At 39.9% G+C, this 15,906-nt stretch overlaps 2 protein-coding genes across 2 annotated transcripts in view; one reads left to right on the top strand and one right to left on the bottom strand.

The window, feature by feature from the left end:
- Window positions 1-1,405: 1,405 nt before the first annotated feature.
- Window positions 1,406-15,906, bottom strand: part of LOC133635756 (oocyte zinc finger protein XlCOF6-like) — a 30,091-nt gene continuing 15,590 nt past the window's right edge. The window contains exon 3 of the mRNA XM_062029023.1: window positions 1,406-4,731. Coding sequence (XP_061885007.1) covers window positions 3,062-4,731 — 1,670 coding nt within the window. The 3' untranslated portion in view covers window positions 1,406-3,061. The remainder of the gene's footprint in view (window positions 4,732-15,906) is intronic.
- The window catches only part of LOC133635751 (uncharacterized), a 283,249-nt gene continuing 278,706 nt past the window's right edge, over window positions 11,364-15,906 (top strand). Inside the window, exon 1 of the mRNA XM_062029009.1 lies at window positions 11,364-12,903. Within this exon, the coding sequence (XP_061884993.1) occupies window positions 11,374-12,903 (1,530 nt within the window). The 5' untranslated portion in view covers window positions 11,364-11,373. The remainder of the gene's footprint in view (window positions 12,904-15,906) is intronic.

Below are 15,906 nucleotides of genomic sequence, written 5' to 3'. Positions count from 1 at the left end.
ATTATTATTTACTTTATACATCATTTGAGCAGTGGTGTTTTATACAAGATCAATCCAATCCATTATATTTATTATTTTCTTTTGTAATATAAACATTGTTTTGTGATTGTTTTATATGTATGTCCCCACACCTTTATGCAATAAGTAATGTATGCTTCAACTAAAGTTGGGTACAATAAATATAGTTAATATTTGTTTTGTATGTATTTTGTTATATTTTATATTCCCGTCATTTTTGAATGTTTTGTTAGTTAATTTAAAAGTAGTTTCCAGCTTAGCTAAAAACGCTTGGAAGATGCAGCTAATGGGAGTCACCGTTGTAGCCTTCAAAGCCTCTAAAATAACTTCAAAACCCTCCAAAGTTGTATATACACGCTGCAAGTATATACGTGTATAATGTAGTAACAGACACCTTCATAACAATATGTAATATGTTTGATATACACACTGCAAGTGTATGTGTGTGTGTGTATATATATATATATATATATATATATATATATATATATATATATATATATATATATATATATATATATATATATATATATATATAATGTAGTAACATACACCTTCATAACAATATGTAATATGTTTTATACACACACTGCAAGTATATACAGTATATAATGTAGTAACAGACACCTTCATAACAATATGTAATATATACAGTATGCACACTGCAAGTATATATATATATATATATATATATATATATATATATATATATATATATATATATATATATATATATATATATATATATATATATATATATATATATATATATATAATGGTAGTAAAAGACACCTTCATAACAATATGTAATATGTACAATATACAAACTGCAAGTATATATATAATGAAGTTACAGACACCTTCATAACAATATGTAATGTTTTATATACACACTGCAAGTATATACAGTATATAATGTAGTAACAGACACCTTCATAACAATATGTAATATATACAGTATGCACACTGCAAGTATATATATATATATATATATATATATATATATATATATATATATATATATATATATATAATGGTAGTAAAAGACACCTTCATAACAATATGTAATATGTACAATATACAAACTGCAAGTATATATATAATGAAGTTACAGACACCTTCATAACAATATGTAATGTTTTATATACACACTGCAAGTATATATATAATGTAGTAACAGACACCTTCACAACAATACGTAATATGTACAATATTTACTGTATTTTAATCATTACAGGAAGTGATTTTTTAAGTCCATTAATTCCCGTTTCCATAGCAACGCACTTCTAACTTCCGGCAACACATGTGTGTTCCTACTTCCGGAGACAACACGAGTGTGTTGTAATCATGGCAGACTTGGTAACAAACAACAAAGACAAATGAGGATTCACAACCTTTTATTTTTGAAGCTGAATATACAGAGGATGAACTGCTGTTTATAGAAGCGAGCACAAAGGAAGAGTGAGACATTGGAGCAGACAAAAGCCGGGAGAGTGGGGTGAGAGTGACGACTTTATAACTGTGGAATTTGCAGCTATGCTATTTTGACATAAATGGAGTGCTTACCCAAATTAACTGGGAAAATAATTCCCAGCCAGCTGGACCAAACGCACAACTATCCATCAGTGAGTCACACTCCATCATGATACACACAGCACATCATGCGTGTTATTATAACTACAGTACATAATAATACTTTACAGATACTGTAATATGATTGTTCATGTTTTTCAGTCAGTACAGATTTGTGTCCTATCACATTGTGTTGTGCATTATAAACTCAAACACGTTTCGTGCTGGCGTAGAAGCTAGCTAGCTTTTATGGCTAATACAGAAGTATGCCGATGTGTTACTACACTAGAAAGAGTTCCTCAGTGTTTGTTCCAACAATACTAATGTTGCTATAGTTTGGTTATTATACATGTTACAGAACGTAAATGAAGTATTGTTGACGGTTTTTGAATGCATTTTTAAAGTGATTTAGAGGTAGAATTGATTGCTAATATTAGCTGCATTGCTCGCTACCAAGAACCAGCCGATTTCTACATGTTAGAATGCAAAAAAAAAACAAAACAAAACATTTTGTCTTTTTGTCTCTCATAATATTTGTTAACAATAGGCAAATTTCCCCCCAAAAAAGGGTACAGTTCCCCTTTAAGGTCTATGTCTCGGAACCATACTGAACCACTTGACGGCACTGATGGACATTTAAAAACTGAATAAATAAAACAAGATAGTTTAACTTCCATTACAATAGTGTAATAATGTATTATGTCTCGTTGTATTGATGAAATGATAGAAATGCAATATATAAATCCGATTTTTGATGTCATTTTGTTTTTGAGGATAAACGACAAAATGAAATGTGCATCATTGGCACCATGTGATTTTAGAGCTCCCCATGGAAATAAAATGCAGTCCTTTTCACTCAATAATACAATTAAAAATGTCAAACAAATATGTTTATGAAATAAAGGAGCTGAGATAGGCCTCAGCACCCCCCGCGACCCCGAAAGGGACACGCGGTAGAAAATGGATAAATGGAAATAAAGGAGTTCATCTATGGAATCATTTACAATTATAAATGAAAATATGTAACACTACATTATTTTAAATACATATATAAAACTCTTAAGTATAACAGTGAATTATTAATATCTATATACACATACTATGTTTAATGTATGTCACATGTTTTGTGCAGTTTACTGTCACCTTTACAGTTAAATTGCTCTGTTCAATTTTAAATAAAAGTACACAACGATATATATTAATCCATGTACTTGACTGAAAAAAGCAATAATCTAAAATATCTAGTTATAAATGGTAGAAGCATATTAACAAGTTTGAAAGGGACAAGCGGTAGAAAATGAATGCATGGATGGTGTTATACAACAATTAAATCACACACCGAGGATGTCGTTGTGGCTTGTGCAGCCCTTTGAGACACTTGTGATTTAGGGCTATATAAAAAACATTGATTGATTGATTGATTGATTAAATGTACTGATGTTAGAAAGTCAAAGTTAACAAAGTTTTGACTTCATTTGCTGCTGCTGTTCTCACCAGCACACGTGTGTTTCTTACACTGGTACTTATAAGAGAATCTTTCACCGCACACACTGCAACTCAACACTTTCTCACCTGTGTGTGTTCTCATGTGTACTTTGAACATATTTGAGCGTGCAAAACTTTTACAACAGATTGAACAGGAAAAAGGGTTTTCTCCAGTGTGTGTTCTCATGTGTTCCTTCAACAATTTCTTTCGGGCAAAGCTTTTACTGCATACTGAGCAGGAAAAAGGTTTTTCTCCCGTGTGAATTCTCATGTGTTCTTTCAACAAATGGTTCCGTGCAAAACCTTTACCACATGCTGAGCAGGGAAAAGGTTTTTCTCCCGTGTGTATTCTCATGTGTTCTTTCAACATATGTGTCCGTGCAAAACCTTTACCACATTCTGAGCAGGAAAAAGGTTTTTCTCCAGTGTGTGTTCTCAAGTGTTGCTTCAACAATTTCTTCCCGGCAAAGCCTTTACCACAAACTGAGCAGGAAAAAGGTTTTTCTCCCGTATGTATTCTAATGTGTTCTATCAACAAATGTTTCCGTGAAAAACCTTTACCACATACTGAGCAGGAAAAAGGTTTTTCTCCAGTGTGTATTTGCATGTGTTCTTTCAACAAACTTTTGTGAGCAAAACCTTTATCACATACCGAGCAGGAAAGGGGTTTTTCTCCAGTGTGTGTTCTGAAGTGTACCTTCAACAATATCTTTCGGGCAAAGCTTTTACCACATACTGAGCAGGAAAAAGGTTTTTCTCCGGTGTGTATACTCATGTGTTCTTTCAAAAAAAGTGTCCGTGCAAAACCTTTACCACATGCTGAGCAGGAAAAACGTTTTTCTCCAGTGTGTATTTGCATGTGTTCTTTCAACAAATTTATTTGAGCAAAACCTTTACCACATAACGAGCAGGAAAAGGGTTTTTCTCTAGTGTGTGTTCTCATGTGTGCTTTCAAATTGGAACGTCTTACAAAACCTTTACCACAGATTGAACAGGTATTAGGTTTTTCTCCGGTGTGTAATCTCATGTGTACTTTCAAATAGTGACTTTGTATAAAACCTTTACCGCAGGTTGAACAAGAAAAAGGCTTTTCTCCAGAGTGTCTCAGCATGTGTTCGTTCAACACATATTTTCGTAAAAAACTTTTACCGCATTCTGAGCAGGAAAAGGGTTTTTCTCCAGTGTGTATTCTCATGTGTCTTTTAAGACCACTAGGGCGTTGAAAAGTTTTGTCACAGTGAGAACATTTTAAGCATGTGTTGTCAGTGTGACATGTCTTATCAGCTTTAGAGTCTTCATCCTCAGTGTGGTCTCCATCAGCTTCTGTTGTCATGTGTTGAATTGAGCTGCTGCTTGGAGGCTCCACCTCTCTCTTCTCCTCACTTTCAACTTTTACCTCATAATCTTCACTCTTCACAATCACACCAATCACTGGGAACTCCTCCAACCATTTAAGATGCTCTCCCTCCTGACTGATGCTGATTTCCTCCTCTTCCTCTTTGATGTGGGGGGTCCGTGGGTCTTCCTCTTCGTTTTTAACGAGAGGAGTCTGTGACGCTTCGTCTTCCTCCTTAACGTGGGAGGTCTGTGGCTCCTCCTGCTTCATCCTGAAGCTCCACTCCTGGTGCTCAGGGACAAGATGATCTTCACAGAGATCTGCAGGACACAAGAAGACAAACACATGCTTTAGAAATGTCCAGCTTTGCTCAGTCACATGAGGCATTCAGTACGTTTCAGTACCAAAGAAAACCAAGTTATTGATTGCCCTGGCCCGAAATCTCCGTGGGGGACAAACACACCATTCTTCCCAAAATTATTCACAAGAAAAAAAGAAGGGGACTTTTAACTAGGGATGAGCAATATGACCTATAATTCACATTGCGATATATCATTTAATATATGATAGGATAATATAGGCTTAATTCATCCCACAATGGGGAAATTATGTGGTTGGCAATACATTGAAAGAGCACAGCGCTGACGCCACTTCAGCGTTGCCATTTCTACATAAAGCTACAAAGTAAAACACAACATAAGACCAAAAAATCTGCAATAAATAATACACATTGCGCACATACGATTGCATAGACTATAGGGCGGGGGGTCAGCAACCCACAGCTCTCGAGCCGCATGCGGCTCTTTAGCACTGGCTAGTGGCTCGCTGGAGCTTTTTAAAAAATGGAAAAAGATGCGAGAAAAATATATTTGTTGTTTTAATAATGTTTCTGTAGGAGGACAAACATGACACAAACCTTCCTAATTGTTACAAAGCCCACTGATTAATATGTTTGAGTTTATGCTTCACTGATGATAGTATTTGGCCAGCGCCGTTTTGTCCTACTATTTTTGGCGGTCCTTGAACTCACCGTAGTTGGTTTATGTCGACAACTTTCTCCGTCGCTGCCACAGAAAGACGTGTTTTATGCCACTCCTTCTTTGTCTCATTTTGTCCACCAAACATTTTATGCTGTGCGTGAATGCACAAAGGTGAGCTTTGTTGATGTTATTGACTTGCGTGAAGTGCTAATAATCCATGCTAACATGCTATTTAAGCTAGCTGCGTGTACATATTGCATCGTTATGCCTTGTGTGTAGGTATATTGAGCTCATTTAATGTCCTTTACTTGTGTCCTCTGTGTATTTAATTTATATTTGCATGTCTCATGACACATTATCTTTATGAAATATTGGCTGCATTGCCGGTTGTGTGCCATGTTGTTCCAGACCACAGAAAACATTACCATGTTGTTCCAGACTACAGCAAACATTACCATGTTGTTCCAGACTACAGCAAACATTACCATGTTGTTCCAGACTACAGCCAACATTACCATGTTGTTCCAGACCACAGCAAACATTACCATGTTGTTCTAGACCACAGCAAACGTTACCCAGCTTGCAAAGATTGTAATAAATCCATTAGAAGAAGACAGCCTGTCCTTTCCTTTAACTTGGACATACACATCTAATTTACCACACACACCAGTAATTTCCAGGAGTTATCTAACCCTCTGAGACACTTACTTAATGTGTTGCCTTCATTATAACACTTACATAAGGCTTTTAAATTTTTGCGGCTCCAGACAGATTTTTTTTTGTTGTATTTTTGGTCCAATATGGCTCTTTCAACATGTTGTGTTGCCGGCCCCTGCTATAGGGTGTAACGATACATTTTAACAATGATTCAATTTGAATCATAATTTGATGTTGCTGATGCAATTCTAGGTACAATATTAGTTTATTTAGAAAAATACAATGACACCACAGACGGGCAGGCTGACTTGAGTGATGTTTAATGTCCTTATCATTAAAAGTGCTTAACTTCATACGAAGCTTATCGTTCTTAAATCCAATGTTTTTCTTTTTCTAGTATCCATAAAATCGATACATTGCCTTTTACAACGTTGTTGGATCGATACCTATCTTCGGAAGGCAAACTTGCAGAGCACAGCTCGATGTAGTTGATTAAGAGACAGGAACAGATCCAACAAAGAATCAATATTAGAAACATTTTAAAACAGGTTAAAAAGGCTCCTAATTGAGTTGCTGACATTTGCAGTAACATACACCATTTACAGTTGTATTATTTAATCAAAACTTGTATTAATCTACTTGTTTATTTACTGTTAATATCATCTTACTTTCTATTTTAACATGTTCTATTTACACATCTGTTCAAAGGTAATAATGACTTAATCTTCTGTAGTTTGGATACTATACATCAGTTTTGGGCGATACTACATATGTGGATGTTGATCCAGTACCAAGTACAAAACCCAAAACCAGTGAAGTTGGCACGCTGTGTAATTCGTAAATAAAAACAGAATACAATGATTTGCAAATCCTTTTCAACTTATATTCAATTGAGTAGACTGCAAAGACAAGATATTTAATGTTCGGACTGATAACATTTTTTTTTTGCAAATAGAATATAATGGCAGCAACACATTGCAAAGAAGTTGGCACAGGGGCATTTTTACCACTGTGTTACATGGCCTTTCCTTTTAACCAACTTTCAGTAAACGCTTAGGAACTGAGGAGACCAATTTTTGAAGCTTTTCAGGTGGAATTATTTCCCATTCTTGCTTGATGTACAGCTTAAGTTGTTCAACAGTCCAGGGTCTCCGTTGTCGTATTTTGGGCTTCATATTGCGCCAGACATTTTCAATGGGAGACAGGTCTGGACTACAGGCAGGCCAGTCTAGTACCCGCACTCTTTTTACTATGAACTTGTAACACGTGCCTTGGCATTGTCTTTCTGAAATAAGCAGCGGTGTCCATGATAACGTTGCTTGAATGGCAACATGTGTTGCTCCAAAACCTGTATGTACCTTTCAGCATTAATAGTGCCTTCACAGATGTGTAAGTTACTAGGAGTGTGGGAAAAAATCGATTTGAATTCGAATCGCGATTCTCACGTTGTGCAATTCAGAATCGATTCTCATTTTTAAAAAATCTTTTTTTTTTTTTTTTTATAAAAAAATGTTTGCATTTTTTTAAAATTAATCAATCCAACAAAACAATACACACTAATACCATAACAATGCAATCCAATTCCAAAACCAAACCCGACCCATCAACACTCAGAACTGCAATAAACAGAGCAATTGAGAGGAGACACAAACACGACACAGAACAAACCAAAAGTAGTGAAACAAAAATGAATATTATCAACAACAGTATCAGTATTAGTTACAATTTTAACATAGCAGTGATAAAAAATCCCTCATTGACATTATCATTAGACATTTATAAAAATAAAAATAAATGAACAATAGTGTGAATCGTGCGACACCCAAAGATTCGCAGCCCTAATATGTATGTATGCGTATATATATATATATATATGTATATATATATATATGTTTGTATATATATGTATGTATATATATATAAATATATATAAATATATATATATGTATTATTTATATATTTGTATGTATATATAAATATATATATGTATTATTTATATATTTGTATGTATATATAAATATATATATATATATATTTATATATATGTATTATTTATATATTTGTATGTATGTATAAATATATATGTATATATTTATTTATATATATATATATATATATGTATGTGTATATATATATATATATATATATATATATATATGTGTATATATATATGTATATATATATATGTATGCATGTATACATATATATATATATTTATTTATGTATATATATATATATATGTGTGTATATATATATATATATATATATATATATATATATATATATATATATATATATATATATATATATATATATATATATATATATATATATATATATATATATATATATGTGTATATATATACATATATATGTATATATATATATATATATATATGACACCCTGCCATGCCCTCGAAACCTCGCCCAATGGTTCGGAAGCGAGGGCAAGTGCTCCCTGTGCAGCAAAGACAATGCAGGACTCAAACATATCCTTTCAGGTTGCAACGTCGCGCTGACGCAGGGACGCTTCCGGTGGCGACACAATCAGGTGCTGAGGAAGTTGGCAGAGCTGTTGGAGAGATGCAGAGTCGGGGCAAACAACGCCACAGATCGCCATCGGCCAAACATCAATTTCATCAAACCAGGAGAGGTAGGACAGAAGACAGAGGCGGGAAGATCATCACTTCTGCTTACCTCTGGTAAGGGCTGGGAGATGCGCGTTGACCTGGACAAGCTGCTAGTCTTCCCAACTGAGGTAATACAGACAACGCTAAGACCAGACGTTGTGATGTGGTCCTCAGCTGCTAAGAAAGTCCTCATCATTGAACTAACCGTGCCATGGGAGGAGGGAATACCAGTAGCACATGAGTTCAAACGGTCAAAGTACAGCGACCTGGCAGAGGACTGCAAGGGGGGAGGCTGGTCTGCGTCCATTCACCCCGTGGAGATCGGATGCAGGGGCTTCGTAGGAGGTTCTGCGACCCGGCTCCTGCGTGCGGCGGGAATGACCGGTTACAGCCTGAGGAGGGCCATTAAGGAGTTGGCAGAGGAGGCAGAGAAGGCAAGTTTCTGGATGTGGCTAAGAAGGAGGGACAACACTTGGGGCTCAACACCCCATTGAGGTCAGTTGCAGGGAGTGGCGCGGGGAGACGTCCCCGCTTAGCCACTGCCCCCCCACCGCGAGGTGTCCTGGCTTGGGGGCGAAACATCAGTGAACGGTGGCACCAGCTGACGACCCTGCAGCTGACCTCGAAGTGCACTGGAGGAGGTGCGACAGGCAGAGATGCCAAGCAGTTAGGTCTGTACTTATTAATTGACACTTCTGGGGAACCAGCGACTACTGTGAAAGAGCAGTTGGCAGCCAGGAAAGTCTGGTGGGCAACCGGGAAAGACCGGTGGACGACGGGAGAGACCGTACCAGGAGTGGGCGGTTAGTCACCTTACCCACTTGCTTCCTCATGAGGAAGCACCTACAAACTGACTACGAAAAGGCATAAGAAAAAACAACCCGAAGGCCCTCCGAGAGGCGGGATGGAAGATGGGCCTATTCTGACGGATAAAACGGTGACAAACGGAACGGAAAACGACAATGAGAAGGTTCTCCGGAAGTGTAAATGCGGGTGGCAGAAGGTGACTTCTTTTAAAGGACTGCGGATTCATCAAGGGAGAATGAAGTGTGGGAGTACTCCCGACCAGCATAACCGCGCTGCTTCGGCAGGTCAGACGGAAGAGACCCAATGCCAGGTGACAAACCACAGTGCAGAGGGTCCCAGCAATGCTGAGGGGGAAACGGCAGTGGAAGCAGGAGGGGAGATGAATGCAGCACCCGAGAGCGAAGCTCATGCAGTCCCCCAGAGAGTTGCACAGTCAGAGAGCCAACGCAAACATCCAGAAAGGCGCAAGAAGATCAAGTGGCCGAAGGCAAGCAACCAAGCAGAATGGCGCAAGCTTGACGATCACCTGAGAGGGGTACTGGAGCATTCCCTGCGAGGGACGGTTGAGCGTAAACTAACCTCGCTGAGTAACATCATTTATGAGGAGTGCAGAGAGAAGTTCGGAGAGAGCGCGACCAAGCGAGCCACAGCCCAGAGGCACAAAGGACGGAGGGAGAGGGAAATCAAGGGGCTTATAACCAACAGGCGCCAGTTGCGTAAGAGGTGGAGGAAAGCAGCCGCGGAGGAAAAAGAAGGGCTCAAAGTGCTATGGGATGATCTCAAGCAGCGTCTTGCCAAGCTGCGTCGGGCAGAGAGACTCAGAAGGCGCCGGAAACGAAAGGAGAAGGAAAGAAAAGACTTCTTCAAGGATCCTTTTCGGTTTGCCCGTCAGCTCCTGGACGAAAAGCGAAGTGGCAAGCTGTCCATCGCGAAAGAGGATCTGGAACAACACATCAAGGACCAGTATACGGATGCAGCCAAAGATACACCACTTGGTTCACCAGGCCATGTGCCACGTCCAGAGCCCCCAGAGACCCCATTCGACACTTCCCCACCTAGGCTGAGCGAGATTAAAGAAGTCCTTAAGAAAGCCAGATCAGCCTCTGCACCAGGACCAAACGGGCTTCCTTACAAGGTGTATAAAAACTGTCCGCAAGTGACCACAATCTTGTGGAAGCTCATGAGTGTTGTGTGGAAGAAGCAATCCATTCCAGCGGAGTGGCAAGAGGCAGTTGGAATATTCATCCCCAAGGAGCAAAATTCAACCAACATCAGCCAGTTCAGGTCAATCGCTTTACTGAACGTGGAGGGAAAAGTATTTTTCTCTGTCCTGGCAAAAAGGATATCCAGCTTCCTCAGCAACAACTGCTACATCGATACAAGCTGTCAAAAAGCCGGACTGCCAGGCTTTCCGGGGTGCATAGAGCATGCATCCGTGATTTGGGATCAGATACAGCGTGCCAAAAGAGAGAGGAGCAACCTCCACGTGGTATGGCTCGACCTGGCAAATGCCTATGGCTCAGTACCACACAAGCTGGTTGAGTTTGCCCTGAATTTCTTCCACGTTCCTGTGTGTGTCAGTAACATCATAGCCAAGTATTTCAACAACCTACACATGTGCTTCTCAGTAGATGACTACATGACAGGATGGCAGCGGTTGGAAGTGGGAATTGCCATGGGCTGCTCCATATCACCAATCCTCTTTGTGGCTGCATTTGAAGTGTTACTCATTGGAGCAAGGCAAATGGTCAGAGGCCTGAAAACACCGTCAGGAGGAAGACTCCCCGCTCTGAGAGGTTTCATGGATGATGTGACAAGCATCCTACAGACCGCCCCATGCACAGCACGACTCCTCAAGCGTTTCAACGAACTGACCGTCTGGGCGAGGATGAAGATAAAGCCTGCTAAGTCCAGGAGCCTGTCCATCAGGAAGGGTGTGAGAGATGACAGGACAGTCTTCACAGCAGGAGGTGAGAAGATTCCACTCCTGGCAGAGCAGCCCATCCGAAGCCTCGGGAGGGAGTATACAGCAGAGCTTTCGGACAGGCAGATGGGGAGGGTGGTCCAGAAACAACTAAAAGAGGGGCTCGTAAGGATCGACGGCAGCCAACTTCCTGGGAAGCTGAAGGTTTGGTGTTACCACTTCACACTTTTCCACCGCGTAATGTGGCCGCTGAAAGTAGCCGAAATTCCATCTTCTCAGGCCAGCAAGATGGACAGCATCGCCAACGGTTATATCAGGAAGTGGCTGGGCCTCCCCCGCTGTTTCTCGGACACAGGTCTTTTCGGCAAGAACATTCTGCAACTTCCTCTGAAGTCAATCAATCTGGGTTACAAGCAGGAGAAGACTCGCCTTGTACTGGAATTGAGGGAATCAAGAGACGAAGCTGTGAAGAGTGCAGCGGTGACTGTCCGCACTGGACGAAAGTGGAAGGCTCAGGTGGAAGTGGACCAAGCTGTCTCAAGGCTGAAGTACAAGGAGATTCTGGGAAGAGTCCAAGACAGCCGGGCAGGACTGGGATGGGGGCAACCAGTCCAGTTCTGGTCCAAAGCCACGAGACAGCAGAGGAAGGCCATGGTGGTGGAAGAGGTCACACAAGTGGCGCAAGACCAGTATTGGATCAAGGCCGTATCCCAGGGAAAACAGGGGGCATGGACTCGCTGGGAGGATACCATCAAAAGAGTCATAACCTGGGCCGACATCTGGCGAACTCCTCAATCTCGGCTTAGCTTCCTCGTGAGGGCAGCGTATGACACCCTGCCATGCCCTCGAAACCTCGCCCAATGGTTCGGAAGCGAGGGCAAGTGCTCCCTGTGCAGCAAAGACAATGCAGGACTCAAGCATATCCTTTCAGGTTGCAACGTCGCGCTGACGCAGGGACGCTTCCGGTGGCGACACAATCAGGTGCTGAGGAAGTTGGCAGAGCTGTTGGAGAGATGCAGAGTCGGGGCAAACAACGCCACAGATCGCCATCGGCCAAACATCAATTTCATCAAACCAGGAGAGGTAGGACAGAAGACAGAGGCGGGAAGATCATCACTTCTGCTTACCCCTGGTAAGGGCTGGGAGATGCGCGTTGACCTGGACAAGCTGCTAGTCTTCCCAACTGAGGTAATACAGACAACGCTAAGACCAGACGTTGTGATGTGGTCCTCAGCTGCTAAGAAAGTCCTCATCATTGAACTAACCGTGCCATGGGAGGAGGGAATACCAGTAGCACATGAGTTCAAACGGTCAAAGTACAGCGACCTGGCAGAGGACTGCAAGGGGGGAGGCTGGTCTGCGTCCATTCACCCCGTGGAGATCGGATGCAGGGGCTTCGTAGGAGGTTCTGCGACCCGGCTCCTGCGTGCGGCGGGAATGACCGGTTACAGCCTGAGGAGGGCCATTAAGGAGTTGGCAGAGGAGGCAGAGAAGGCAAGTTTCTGGATGTGGCTAAGAAGGAGGGACAACACTTGGGGCTCAACACCCCATTGAGGTCAGTTGCAGGGAGTGGCGCGGGGAGACGTCCCCGCTTAGCCACTGCCCCCCCACCGCGAGGTGTCCTGGCTTGGGGGCGAAACATCAGTGAACGGTGGCACCAGCTGACGACCCTGCAGCTGACCTCGAAGTGCACTGGAGGAGGTGCGACAGGCAGAGATGCCAAGCAGTTAGGTCTGTACTTATTAATATATGTATATATATATATATATATATATATATATATATATATATATATATATTTATTTAATCATTCTGAAATTGACAATATATATACTGTATATATATATATATATATATATGTATGTATATATATATATATATGTATATATATATATATATGTATATATATATATATATATATATATATATATGTATATGTATATATATATATATATATATATATATATATATATATATATATATATATATATATATATATATATATATATATATATATACATATATATATATATATATATATATATACATATATATATTATATATATTTATTTAATCATTCTGAAATTGACAACTCAACCAGAACATATTATAACATAATTGACAGATTATTTCAGCCAGCCGGAACGCTACAATACATTAGATTACATTATTTTGTTAGGTTTGGTGGCTAACAGGAAGCCGTACATTAAGGAGAAACCCTAAATGTAGCTTACCTAGATGTAAAGCCTAGCGCTTCTATTTTGAAGTGTGCAATTGGTTTGAGAAAGTGACATGACAAGTTTTAATATTGGATCAACTGTTTGCAATAAAAAAAGAAAGTCTCCTTTCGACATCCTGCCGACTGTTTTTCATTTCTGTTGAACTTTTATGTCATCTAACTTACTAAATCAGTCACAGTAACAATCTACTATAAATGTTATGTTATCACTGCAACTTAACTGCAAACCTGAACACTGAAGTGAAGCACCACCCACATTGAGAATGACGCGCTCAGCAGATGTTTGCTGCAGAGATGTCACCTCTTCTCACGGTGAAAAATAGTTGGATCTTTGTTTTTGTATCACCTCAATCGTAGGTTACTAGTTTACTAGTTCACCATTACATCAGTGAAGAAAACCCAGAATAGAACAGTGGTTAAGACTGCTGCCTCTGAGTCTGTAGTACTGAGTTCAAATCCTTGACTTTTAAAGTTGAGGAATTTATTTTACCTCTATCATATATCACTGATTGCATTTGAAAATAAACAAAAATCATGAATCAACAAGATTCTGGATAGTTTAATAGTCAACACTGTGGGCTCCCCAGAATACCAACACAGCAAGACCCATGATAGCATAGTAGTTAAGACTGCTGCATCCCAGTCAGTAGTGGTGGGTTCAAATCTCTTACTTTGAAAGTTTAGTTGCTTTGTTTTACCTCTAGAATAGTTCACTGATTGCATTTGTATATGAACAAAAATGAAGTCATAGCAAGACTCTGGATAGCATGGTGGTTAAGACTGCTACCTCTCAGTCAGTTGTATGAGGTTCAAATCCATGACTAAGAAAATGTATGTTTTTGTTTCACCTCTATCATAGTCCACTGATTGCATTTGTATATGAGCGAAAATCAGAATATGATGGGACCCAGAATAGCTCAATGGTCAACACTGTGGGCTCCCAATACAGGGGTACTTGGTTCAAACCCCAGACAAGTAATCATTAATTTGGCTGAATGTCGTCAAAACGACATCAATTGAGTAATGTTATGTGCTCATTGCTTGAATAACATAGAGTTAAAAAATTAAGTCAATGCTAAAGATAATAATAATTGTCAAATAGTCAATGAATACACCTCAGGGGTTACCTGTGTGTGTGTGTGAGAGAGAGTGTGTGTGTGCGTATGAGTGTGAGTGTGTGTGCGTGTGTGTGTATGAGTGTGAGTGTGTGAGTGTAATTCCTGAGGTGGGGGGGGAATAGGGGTTCAACTTAATAATAGAGAGCGTTGACCAATGAGCTCTCCTGGGTACGATTAAAAAAAAAAAAAGTTAATTGGAACAGTAAAAAAAAATAATTAAATTTATTAATTATTATGTTTTCATTACATGCGGAGGTGAAATATATCATCTGACACCTCCAATCAAAGCTTCAGAAGTTGCAAGTCAACTTACTGGATTTGAACCCAGCACCCTTTATTCCAAGCCAACAGTCTTACCCACTGTGCTATCCTGGGTGTTGAGAAGTCTTGTATCCGGCTTGTATACAAAGCTAATCAGAGACTTGTTGCTGGGTAAACTACACTATAAACCAGTGGAATAAAATACAGTCAACCCGACTGGTATTGAACCCAGGACTGTTTAATCCTAATCAAGAGTCTTAACCACTGGGCCATCCTGGCACTGGTAACCCATTCTTTCCGGCTTATATAAAAAGCTAATCAGAGACTTAAGGTGGAAAAAAATACTACCAACTCACCTGGGATTGAACCCAGCACCCTTCATTCCAAGTCAACAGTCTTACCCACTGTGCTATCCTGGGTCGTGTGAAACCCTGTGTCCGGCTTGTATAGGAGGCTAATCAGGGACTCTTTGCTGGGTAAAATACACAAGAAGTGGACCAAAATTCTATTAACCCGACTGGTATCAAACTCAGGACTGTTTATTGCATGGCAAGAATCTTAACCACTGGGCCATCCTGGGTCTTGTGAAGGTGGTTTTCTGGCTCATATAGAAAGGTAATCAGGGACTCGTTGCTGGGTAAACTACACTGTAAAATAGTGGAATAAAATGCTGTCAAACCGTCTGGTATTGAACCGAGGACTGTTTAATCCTAATCAAGAGTTTTAACCAATGGGCCATCCTTGCACTGATAAATCGTTCTTTCCGGCTCATATAAAAAGCTAATCGGAGACTTAAGGTGGAACAAAATGCTACCAACGTACCTGGGATTGAACCCAGCACACTTCATTCCAAGTCAACAGTCTTACCCACTGTGCTAT

The sequence above is a fragment of the Entelurus aequoreus genome, linkage group LG20 (genome assembly GCF_033978785.1).
Source record: "Entelurus aequoreus isolate RoL-2023_Sb linkage group LG20, RoL_Eaeq_v1.1, whole genome shotgun sequence".
Lineage (NCBI taxonomy): Eukaryota > Metazoa > Chordata > Actinopteri > Syngnathiformes > Syngnathidae > Entelurus > Entelurus aequoreus.
The sequence above is the reverse complement of the archived record's forward strand: the minus strand, read 5'-3'. Positions and strand labels throughout refer to the sequence as shown.